This window comes from Tamandua tetradactyla, chromosome 9 (genome assembly GCF_023851605.1).
Source record: "Tamandua tetradactyla isolate mTamTet1 chromosome 9, mTamTet1.pri, whole genome shotgun sequence".
Lineage (NCBI taxonomy): Eukaryota > Metazoa > Chordata > Mammalia > Pilosa > Myrmecophagidae > Tamandua > Tamandua tetradactyla.
Genome location: NC_135335.1, coordinates 20,684,167 through 20,696,181, shown reverse-complemented (window position 1 = coordinate 20,696,181; position 12,015 = coordinate 20,684,167). Strand labels below are relative to the sequence as shown.

Genomic DNA, 12,015 nt, shown 5'->3' with positions numbered 1-12,015 from the left:
CACTGTTAAACGGTTTGGACAGTCCCTGAACAAAGAACAGAGGAAGGAAGGAAATATAGACCAAGCCTGACATAATTGGTACTTCATTAATCCATTTATTTATTACACGCAGTTAAAAACATTTACCAAGAACATACTGTAGAGAAGCTGGAATCCAGTCAATGAGGCAGACACTATGTCACACACTAGAGCTCCTCCAGAAAAAAAAGATCCATAAAAGAAGTTGGTAAAGAGGTAGGATGCATTAACAAACTTTAAAACCAGCTAGGAGCCTGATACAAACAACTATAAAGGCAGAGAGAGATGGAGGAAGGATGAATACTGAGAAAATATCAATGAAACAAAGGCTTGAAGCTCAACCACTGTGATAGCTAGGTTCTGGTGTCAACTTGAACAAGTGATGATGCCCAGTGGTCTGGTCAGGCAAGCACTGGTCTGACCATTGCTACAAGGATCTTTCATGGCTGTTGATAAACAAGAAGTCTGGTGTATTAAATCATCAGTCAGTTGATTGCATCTGTGGCTGATTACATCTGTGATCAACTAAGGCATGCCTTCCACATTGAAGTCATCCAATCAATTGAGGCTTTTTAAGGAAGAAGAGAAACTTTTTCACTGCTTCTTCGGCCAGTGAGCCCTTCATGTGGAGTTCATCCAGACCCTCCATTGGAGTTGCCAGAATCATAGTCTGTCCCATGGATTTTGGACTCTTCCATTGCCACGTTTGCATGAGACACCTTTATAAATCTCATATTTGCACTTTTCTCCTGTTGGTTCTGTTTCTCTAAAGAATAATGACTAATACAACCACCATTAGGAAACTCTTCTAACATGAAGAAAACATTTTAAACATCCTGTAGTCTTTTGGCACAGATACTGTGGATTATTTCTTTCAACTTCCGTGGCAGTTTTCTTCTAATTGGAGATGACAGAAAGCTCAGAACTGTATTTCCCAGATTCCCTTGTACCTAGAGTTCTAGATGCTATCAGATTTGCTCATGAGAAGTTGGAAAGTAGAAATGGGTGAAAAACTTTCTACTTTCTGACAATTCAGGCCATACAAATACGAATGGCTGGATGTGATTGCCATGGCAAGACATGGGATTCCAATGTCTAATCACTGACTTCAGCATATGAGAGGCCACTGTGGTGGCAGTAATAGCCAAAGCAGTGGCAGCAGCTCCCTAAACTCTAGATCTCACCATCCTTGGTGTGTGCATGATGTCCATTCCTCCATCTCCTCCAAAATTATATCAAATTCTCCTTATTAAAGCTCTTTGTCCTTGTAATATTTACGTGGTTTCTTTTCCTTGAATTAAACTTTGATAGATACATCCATCATGCCAAATTTCCTGTCACTTTCAGCCCTTGGATGACCAAGAAAGTTTCCAGAAAACAAAAAACAAGAGGGAAAAAAGCATCCAAACTACAGTGGTCTCTGCATTAATGGTGGCAGAGTTTATGGAGGCTTGAATTAGAAATGCAAGGCATCAAAATTTTATAATTCCATTATACCTAGTCCTCGGTCTTACCATAGTAGATATTTAGTAAGTATCACAGAAATGAAAACACATCATGGATAGTGTCCGTATTACACAAATACCAAACTGCAATGGATGCATCAAACTCACCCAAAAACTTTTGGAAAGAATAGATCTCAGATACCAATTTCTAGAGACTTGCATTCAGAATATATAAAATGTGGAATTTAAAAAGGCTTCCCAGGGAATTGTGATATTGCCCCAGTTTGTGAAGTCACTAATTCAACATATTGGGCATGAAGGGACAAAAGAAGATGCTACCTAAGCATAGTTGGGAGATGGCTAATTAAATTGGAAATGCTATAAACCTCCTTGTATCTGGTTGTTGGTTAATTCTCTCTTTAGTTGGCTTCCTAATTGCTGTATGATTCATCCTGCCACCAGGACAGGTAAATGTCCCCACCAATGTGGAAACTTGGAAGTGAGGAAAATAACTTGCTTATCATTAGATTCTCAACGTCTAGCACATTCTTAGCACATTAGAGCTGCTCAATAAATATTTGTTGAATAAATAAATAGACAACTTGAATAAATACATAAATGAAAGCAGAAAGAAGAAGCCCTAAATCCAGATAAAGCACTTGCACATGAGTTATAGTAAGCGGCAGCCCAGGCCAGCTGTTCTTGAGTTGGAAAATGTAGCAACAGCCAGAGGGCCATAATGACATCACAATAATGCCATTGGAAATAAGCACACGACATGAAAACTTTAAATTAAATGTCTGTCATTTTTCATGCAGAATAGTAGAATGAAAGAGCATGTGAAGCACAGGTGAGTAGATTCATTCTCTCAGATACCTAGTATCTTGAAGTTATCACTGTTCCATGCCCATTTGATGTAAAAATATATGAGACCCACTCAATAGCTTGAGTTAGCAAGGATTTCACTCCAAAACCTATCTCAGTTGGTCTTGTTTCTTTTTTGTTATTATTGATGTTGTTTGGCTTTGTTTTGTTTTCTTGAGATCAGGTGTGTGTGTGTCACAAAGAACACATAGAAGTATCTAGTGGGACAGGGGAACTACTGACATTAGAGAAGATAAGTGGAGGAGTGTCATTTAACCCAGAGGAGCAGTGGTCACCTGTGGCAAAGAATGCATGAGTCATGTCTCCATTTTTCTTCACCAGGCTGGTCACACATTGTATTGATTAATTTGCAATTGTTAATTAGATTATTAGATGATTCCCTTTGTAGCTGATTTGTGATGGTAAGAAAAAGATCATCATAGTGGAATTGGGAAGGATGTCTAAGGGATGTATGGGTTTCTTTTTAGGATGATAGAGATGTTCTAAAATTGATTGTGGTAATGGCTGCATTGTTCTGTGAATAGGCTAAAATCCATTCACTGTATACTTTAAATGGGTGATTTGTATGGTATCTGAACTATATCTTAATAATGCTGATACCAAAAAAGAGCTGCCTCCTCTATGAGACCTTTCTTGAAGTCTCCCAATAAAACTGATTCATTCCCAAAAGAAAAAAAAAAAGAACAAGATCATCAGACAACTGCCAAAGATATCGAGTCTAAGAAGCAGAAGATAATAGTTACCCAGCAGTAAGATTAAAGGGGAAGTTGTTTGAGTGGGAGCGAAAATGATAGTTTCTAAGAAATAGTATCTATGGGGGAAGAGTGGAATGACACCACTCTTTAATTTACATTATGCTACAGTGGTGTTCCTAATCATATCACCATTAAATTCACTGGTCTAGACCCTGCAAACACCAAATGGAGTATGATAATGGGCTGGCACAAATTTAGTCAAATGGTAGCACCACTCTCAGGTGCTATGCCAGAGGAGATATTGATATGAGAACAAACACAGCCTCTGTCAATATGCACTTACACTGATTTGGGAATGCATTCTTTTGAACACTTATCTGGAAGGAACATTGGAAGCAAGCATGGCCCATCTCTTGGTATAGACATATGTATACATTACAAACCCTTTCCTGTAATTCTCCTCAGTCATAGTATAGCCTGCGGTGTCCTGACCAAATGGAGACTTATAGAATATTGCTCCAAGCTACTATAATGACCACATCTTTTTGATCTGGGCAGCAAGAAGTGGTGAGTACTTTAGACACTCAAGTTAGACTCATGAGTACCTGGTGGTGGGAGACAAACCTTCAAAGATTCAGAGCTTGTTACAATGGTGAAGTTTTATGGATTTAAAGTTTTGGGGCATGCAAGTACTGGTTTCCAGGACAGCACAGGTACATAGAAGATCTTACAACTCCTAGCACTAAGAAAGGAATAATGTTTGGTGAGCTTCTTTGAGTTTTAGAGGCAGCATATGCCACATTTGAGAATGCTTCTCTGGCCTATTCACGTTAGTTTGCAAGCTACTGAAATGGAATATACCAGAACTGGAATGGTTTTTTAAAAGGAATATTTAAATAAGTTATAATTTTACAGTTCTAAGCCTATGGAAATATCCAAACTAAAGCATCCAGGAAAAGATACCTTAATTCAAGAAAAGCTGATGCATCTGGAAATACCTCTATCAGTTAGGAAGTCACATGGCTGGCATCTGCTGATCCCTTGTTCCTGAGTTCCATGCTTTCAGCCTGTTCCTGTGGGGGTTCCTTACTTTATTTCTCCAGGACTGGATTTCATCTCTTGACTTTCTTTGGCTCTCTCCAGGTTCTGGCTCGCTTAACATCTCATGGTGCAATCGCGGGACTCCAAGCATCTTCAAAAATGCCCATCTTTCAACTCTGCACTCAATTCTTCTCATGGCTTAGGGAATGAGACTGGTAGGAGAAAACTTTTGCGTACACTACCTGTCTACAGGATGGATGGGTGTTTTGAATTTTTCTCCAATTGGTGAGAACACCAAGGTCTGAGCCCAGGTTTGACTTCAAGAGAGAAACCTAGAGTCCAACAACTCTCCCCATTCTTGGATATCGAGGGGTTATTTGCCATCAATTCTGGGCACATAATTCTGCTCTATGGCTTTCAGCTGTGCATTGGATCTAGTCTTCCTAAAGTGTACACCTGCAAAGAGTTACAGGTGATTGATTCAAGTCATATTTATCAATACAATTTCCATTTGACACAAATCCATAGGGAAAGGGGGGATATTGGCTCCTTATATTGCAGTATCTAGGAGAATACATTCGTCTTTTCTTTATTCTTCTTTTCTGCACATTTTCTCCTAGAAATTGCTCTTTCAAAAATTCTCCTTGCAATATTTAGTGAGCTTAGCTATACAATAGTGACAAGCTATACAATACAAGAAAGACCAAGAAAGATTTATGTACTCTTGAGGTTTTTTATTCTAGCTTATGGAAGTTCTCATAGAAAATTGATTGTGCACTTCTATTTTCATTTTTTTAATGACAGAAAAGGGCTCATTAAAACTGTACAGTAGTAAGCTTCAAAATGTTTTAAATGGGTCCTCTTCAGAAACACTTGTATTTTAACCTTATTTATTCATGTGAAATGTTTTTCACTCTCCTTTGATGCTGCTGATATAATTAAGGAGCACTTTGTATCTCAGAAGTTTTTACCACATCTTCTAAAGTTCAGTATTAAGTGAGAACTGTTGGTCTGGGTTACCTGCACAGAAAGTTAAAAATGAAAGTTGAAACTACAAACACTTTTTCCTATCCTGTTTAGAGCCTCCCTCACATCTTGGTTCCTAAGGCTATAGATCAGGGGGTTTATGGTAGGAATCATAATGCCATAAAACACAGATGCTGCCTTTTCTTGCTCTTGAGACCCACTGGTACCATGATGTAAGTACATATAAGAAATTGTCCCATAGAAAATGATGACAGCTGTCAGGTGAGAAGCACAGGTGGAGAAGGCTTTTCTCCTTCCTGCAGTAGAAGATATCTTCAGAATGGCGGCCAGGATGTATATGTAGGAGAAGAAGACAACCAACACCGTGGACATCACATTAAATCCCACAAAGACTGTCAATAGGAGGACGTTGATGTCGATGTTGGAGCATGAAAGGGCCAGAATTGGGGGCTGATCACAGAAAAAGTGATTAATTGCCTTGGATTTGCAAAAGGTCAATGAGAAAGTAAAACTTGCATTCACAGAGCTATTTAGGAAACCCATGAAGTATGAACCAATGAGCAGTTGAATGCAGAATCTCCGGGACATGACTATTGGATAGTGCAGTGGGTTACAGATGGCCACGTAACGGTCCACTGCCATGGCAGCCAGGATGTAGGCGTCACTGGTTGCAAAAGTACCAAAGACTAGAAATTGTGCAAAACATCCTATGAATGAGATGGATTTTTCTGTGCTCACGAAGTTCTGCAGCATCTTGGGAGTGATGGCAGAGGCATAACAAAGATCAACAAAAGCCAAATGCTGGAGGAAAAAGTACATAGGAGTGTGCAGGCAAGAATCAATCTTGATGAGTAGGATCATTCCAATGTTTCCAGCGAGGGTGACCATATAGATTATTAGAAATGCTATGAAGAGGATATGCCAAAACTTGTGTTGGCCAGCAAATCCCAGGAGAATGAAACCAGTCACTCGAGTGCCATTTTCTTGTTCCATGATTAGTGAGAAGTAAACATCAGCTAAAGAGTTTCAAAGAAAGAAAAGCAGAGTACACTAAGATCATTGTGATATTTTAATTCCAGAATTGTAAATGGTATAAACTTCGGTTGCACAGAGGGACCAGCAAGTATTTTCTGTGTCATAGTTGACTTGGATTTTAAGAATGAAATTGTAGATGGTTAAGGCTTGTTCTTTCTCACTGCCCACTTCGATAATTTCATCTACAGTTTGGGAAAATTGTTATGGACAAGTGGGTACATTGTCAGGGTGCATGCTAATGAGCATTTCATAAATATATCAGAGAACATGTAAAACATGTCTTTATAAGTTTGCTTTCTTTTATGTCATGTATATTTCAACCATTATATGCTAATATACCTAAACACAAATGGTTTGATCTGAACATCTTGACATATCCATGGTCTTGCTATATGATCTTGTTCCTACATAACTCCCTATTCTCATCTTACATCTTTCCCTTTTTTTAGGCAATGCACCAGCCATCATGGGCTCCTCTTTTTTCTTGCTTTCCTCTATTTTGGGCCTTTCCAGCATGCACTTTTCTCTGCTTTGGATTGTCTCCAATCCTTTTTCTCCATCTTGTCAACTCTGACCTTTCGGTCTAGCTGCAGTTGAAAGTCCCTTCCAAGGGAATATTTACTGACAACCCAATGGACCTACTTGCCTTTGTAATACCTGCCATAGCTATTGCTCTCCCATCTTTTTATCAGTTTTCATAGCTCTAATTATTTGTATGATTATTTTTACTTTTTTGCTTAATTTCTGTTCTGTTATGGACTGTAGGTTCCCCGAATAGTACAGCTAAGATGTGCCTGGCTCTATTAAATACATGAATGAGTGAATTAAAGAAAAATACTGAGGGTAGAAAAACAAATATTTAGAGTATATGCGGATATGTTTTCACATTAATGCACATTTATCATTTCTCTGTCAATCCTTGACCAATTTAATGTTTCTCAATTTAAAAAAGAGCAAAATTATCTGAATACATTATGCTCTGGTTTATCTTGCATATAAAATGCTTCCTGTTTGCTGAATTATTTTAATTATGAACTGTTATTTTAAAGGAATCTTAAGTTACTAAGTGAGGACAAACTCTAGACACAAAAGATTAGGAAATGACCCTAAAGAAATATTTATCAGGCTGTGACTTAGTTACCACACATACAATTTCCTGTGTACATATGATGGGTTTCTTGGGCAGCAATTTTGTTAAATCAGGTACGTCTTGCCTCTTTTTGGACTGTGTTCTCTTTTGGAGTCTGCCAGCTTAATTCTTTAGTTACCCCAATCTTGTGATGCCTGGAAACTTGATTATTTTTTACATCAGCTCTTGTACGTCAGTATATTTTCATACTGAGTTATATTTTCATATAGGCCATTTTATAACACTGGGAAATAAAATACAGTCAGAAGACAAAGATTTTTCTTAAATTTAACTCATGGTATAATAACATTGATACTATTCTTTTCTAAGTCTGAATGTTTGGAACAAACTTAAAATGCTGGTAAAATATGATTTCTTTGTATCAAGTATTTTACTTTCTGCTTAAGCATTCACCTGAACCACTCTATATTTTGGTCTTTTAAAAAATGTTAGAGAAGAATTTTAAACATGCAAAAAGGTCAAATAATATAATGACCTCAAAACCTGTCAACTTATACCCATTAATTGGTTTCAAAAAAAAAAAATTGGGCCTGCCCTACTCTGCTGCTCCTACCCAGAGAGCCCAGCCAGTGGGTGAGAGTGGTCACCCCCGTTAGGAAGAGCCCTCCCATCCCTGCCTGCCGTCTTGCCCAGGGCCGAGTGCTCTTACATCACTTGGTTGGCTTTATGGGGGTGCAGGGGGGTAGTTTACACCCAGCTCTCAAATTTTACCTGATAACTAAGATTATTTATCTTTGTCCAAACTATTTTTTAAAATTCTTGACCCTCTAATGAGTTGTCTCAGATGGTTTTTCCTAATCACCTTTCCCATGTACTTTTTTTGAAATCTAAATAAAGATTGCAGTTTAATTGGTACCAATTTAAAAAAATAATAACACAGGAGAATGCTGTTATTTTGAGCCTCAAGTGCAAAGGCTGAATTTTTGATGATCCTTATTTCATGGCACTCTTTCATCATTTGTCATTTGTATAGAAGTGAAACAGGAAGACTAGTGAAGACAATTTTAAAGGAAACAAGGTGGGGACTTGCCCGAAAAAATATAAAAGCAGCTAATAAAGCCATAATAAAAAAGGCAGGATAGGGTGGTGCAACAGTGGCCCAGTGGCAGAATTCTTACCTGCCATGCCAAAGACCTGGGTTTGATTCCCAGAGCCTGCCCATACCTAACAAGAAAAAAAAAAAAAAAAAAAGCAGGGTAGTATGTTGAGTGAATAGACAAATAGATAAATATGATTGAGAAAAAGAAATCATGTACAAACTCACGTGTGTGAAGAGTCTTGAAATATGACTGTCAGTTTTGTAAATCAATGTAATAATATCCCAGTAAATTGTTGTCTATAAATGCCTGTATATACATAAAAAAAATTGGATTTCTGCTCTGCATTTTACAAAAAGCAATTTCAAATGGATTAAACATTTAAATAACAGAATCAAAATTTTAAAGCTTGAGAGTAAACATAGCAGAAAGCTTTATGGCTTAGATATGCAGAAAAATTTTAAACAAGACTCAAAAGCACACATCATTAGCAATGAAAATTCAACTATGTTAAAAGTAAAAGGAAAAACCTAATAACCTAATAAAAGAGAAAAAACCAGTTACTTGTTGGAAGAGGATATTCACAATACATGCAAATATTAAGGGATGAGCATCCAATGTATATACAGAGTTTTGATGGAAAAGAAAAAATAAATAATCAATGGAAACATTCATGCGCTGGAATCAGATGAATGTAAATTAATATTATGCTGATATACCATTTCACACCCATCAGTCTGAAAACCAAATTTTGGAAAGAATACAGAGCTGTAGGAACTTGTATGTTCTTGTTGGAAATGTAAATGACCACAAGTATGTTGGAGGGCAATTTGGAAGTATTTAGTAAAGTTAAAGATACACCTCTCTATAACCAAGCAATTCTGTAATAAGTATATATTCTTAAAAAAGTTCTTGCCCACATAAACAGGAATGTACACACAAGAGTGCTCATAGCAGCACTGTCTTGAAAAAATATATATAAATGATATTGAGTGTAAAGACAAAGTTGCTGAGGCATACATATGAAAAAAATAATATATTTAAGTAAAGATTAAACCATAAAAAACAATTCTTCATTTAGCCCTTGTATATATATATGGACTTTATATACATACAATTTAGATTTGTGTTCAATTTTGTGTGGGATAAATGGGACGCATTTGGTGGAGGGATTAAAGGGATAAAGGGATGAAAAATACTGGCCATTATTTTTCTCTGAAGTTACATGGTAGTTACTTGAATGGTTTCCACATTATTTTTTTTATCTGATTTTATAGATCTAAAAATATAATTAAGATATTACTGATAAAAATAAGATATTACTAATAGAAGAAGAAAAAGGCATCTCCAACACATCTGGAATTGCTCCTTATGATGTCAGTAACACCAAGAAGCGCTGTACTTCCATATATGATGAGATTAAAATGTGTCTTTACTGGCAGGGAATGTAGCAAAGTAAGCCTGTTGTTGACAGGTGCTTCTCTGGTTCTTTCACATATCTTAAAACTAAACATAGTGGGATAACTGTGCAGTAGCAGAACAAGAAACATTCAGTTCAACACTTAGTGATGGTTAGTAGAATAACTTTGTGCAAGTCACTTCTGCAAGTAAGTTTGTTATAAAATAAATTCCTTCTAGTGGATAAAAGCATGGATCAGAGGAAGGGAGAAAAGGTTCTAGGTCCAGGTGAATTTTAATCTCGGTAGGGCAATTATGCCTAACACACCAATTTAACTTCAATCCCTCTGAACTCAAAAAAAGTGATAGGATATTACAATGGCACTTTTAAAGAGCCAAAGAATCTACTAAAAGAGACCACCCCTCCCATTAATTTGCATGTTAATGGTGAGATGGCTCATTATTAAATTCTTTGTTTCATCTATGATGAAGAGTTTGTTAATCCAATGAATGCTAAGAAAATGATAGTATAATACCTGTGTGCTTTGAATATCCTTAACCTGTACTGAGTCCCAGGGCTTCTGGAGCTTCATTTGCATTCAGCATTGTGTAATTAGAAAGGAAACAGGTAGGTCTAGGCTTGAATTCTGGTCCCACCACTCGATAAATAAAAGGATGTAACTCCCGTCAGCATCAGTCCCATCTCTGTAAAATAGGATCACAGATCTTAAAAGGCAATCCAAGTTCATTACTGCACTGTTTAGAATAGCACAAGTTTGGAAATAGTGTTAAAGAAATCACAGTAGATTCATATTATAGAATACACAGTCCCAAATGAATGAGATCAATCTATAGTCTAGTGGAAAGGTATTCCAAGGGGCAGGAGAAATCATACTGTGTGACCCTTTTAAAAATACAACTTTCCCACATTCTCCCTTTTGCCTTATTCATGGGTAAATATCTTGAAGAACGCATACAAACTCTTAATATTTATCCTTGGGCATGAGAAAGAAAATTTTAAACTTCTGGACTTCTGGACTTTTTGTTTTACAAGGACTTTAATTGTTCTTCTAAAGGAAGAGGAAGAGAAAAAGGTAAAAACTTCTTTGCAGTGATGTGTGGCTTGAAGAAGCTGATTTGTGTAAATATCCCAACACAGGTCAAATGTAGAAAGTGGGGGAAGGGAATACATTATGGGCCTATCAGTGAATGATTGATTCATTCAGTCAATAAGTGAATTATTTTTCCATTCATATCTTTTCTGAGGAATACTCAGCCCAACTCACTTCTCTTACTCCCTTTCTAGTATGTCACCAGAAAAGGAATGATTCTTCCTTGTCTTATGCTGGAACATTGGCTCTGACGCTTTAGTTCTGCTACTTCCTGTACACACTTGCAACAATATGCAACAATTTTCATCAGTGGAATTTATTATGTGTTACTTACACGGGAGACGCTTCCAGCTTCTCTTCCTACAACTGGTGCAGGCAGACTGCCCATCAACGTTTTTCTCTGGTTGTCCTCCAGAGAGGGGAGTTTATAGCTGGGACCTAAAGGATGAGTGCTTGCTCCCTGGATAATTGGGGTTCCCAGGGGCTGAGATGGAATCAGAAAAACATGGTTGTTTTGTTACATTCTGGTAAAGAAAAGTTACAGCGACCAGAGGGAACAGATTTTATTTTAGCATTAGTGCCATGAGGAACTTGTTTTCTCTTTGAGAATGGTTCTGTTGTCTACCAATATCCTTCTCCTTCCGTCCCTTTCTTCCTTTCTTATTTCTGCTTCCCTGTTCATGTGTGTGTGAATAATAACCCAACCACATGATCTAAAAAGTAAAAAATATAAGTGCATACAGTAACAACCAAATAGCCCATTTCTCCCTTAATTCCGAATTTCCTGTTTCTCTCCCTGGAGATCACCACTGTTACAACCACTGTTGCAATTACAAACATATTCATATTTATGTTGTTTTTTCTCTCCCTGGAGGTCACCACGGTTACAACCACTGTTGCATTTACAAGCATATTCATATTTCTGCTCTTTTTTTCTCTCCCACACAAATGAATGGTTATTATCACAGTGTTATGCAGCTTACATTTCCATGTAATATTTCTGTGCAATCTTTCTACATTAGTGTGGGATGAGAAGCATTACTGACTTCATTGCTTGCATTAAAAATTATTGAAGTGAGACTAGCCAAAAACTAAAGGACAAATACTATATGGTCTCACTGATATGAACCGACATTAGTGAATAAACTTGGAATATGTCATTGGTAACAGAGACCATCAGGATATAGAAATAGGGTAAGATAGTGGGTAATT

At 37.1% G+C, this 12,015-nt stretch overlaps 1 protein-coding gene across 1 annotated transcript; it reads right to left on the bottom strand.

Annotated features, from left to right (window-relative positions):
* Positions 1–5,116: 5,116 nt before the first annotated feature.
* On the bottom strand, positions 5,117–6,064 carry LOC143646317 (olfactory receptor 5AK3-like). The gene has a single exon (XM_077115186.1). It carries the CDS (start codon positions 6,062–6,064, stop codon positions 5,117–5,119), a length of 948 nt encoding a protein of 315 aa, XP_076971301.1.
* Between the last annotated feature and the right edge of the window lie 5,951 nt (positions 6,065–12,015).

Excerpts from the sequence above, each read along its gene's own strand:
- LOC143646317 (XM_077115186.1), bottom strand. The coding sequence starts at position 6,064 with ATGGAACAAGAAAATGGCACTCGAGTGACTGGTTTCATTCTCCTGGGA.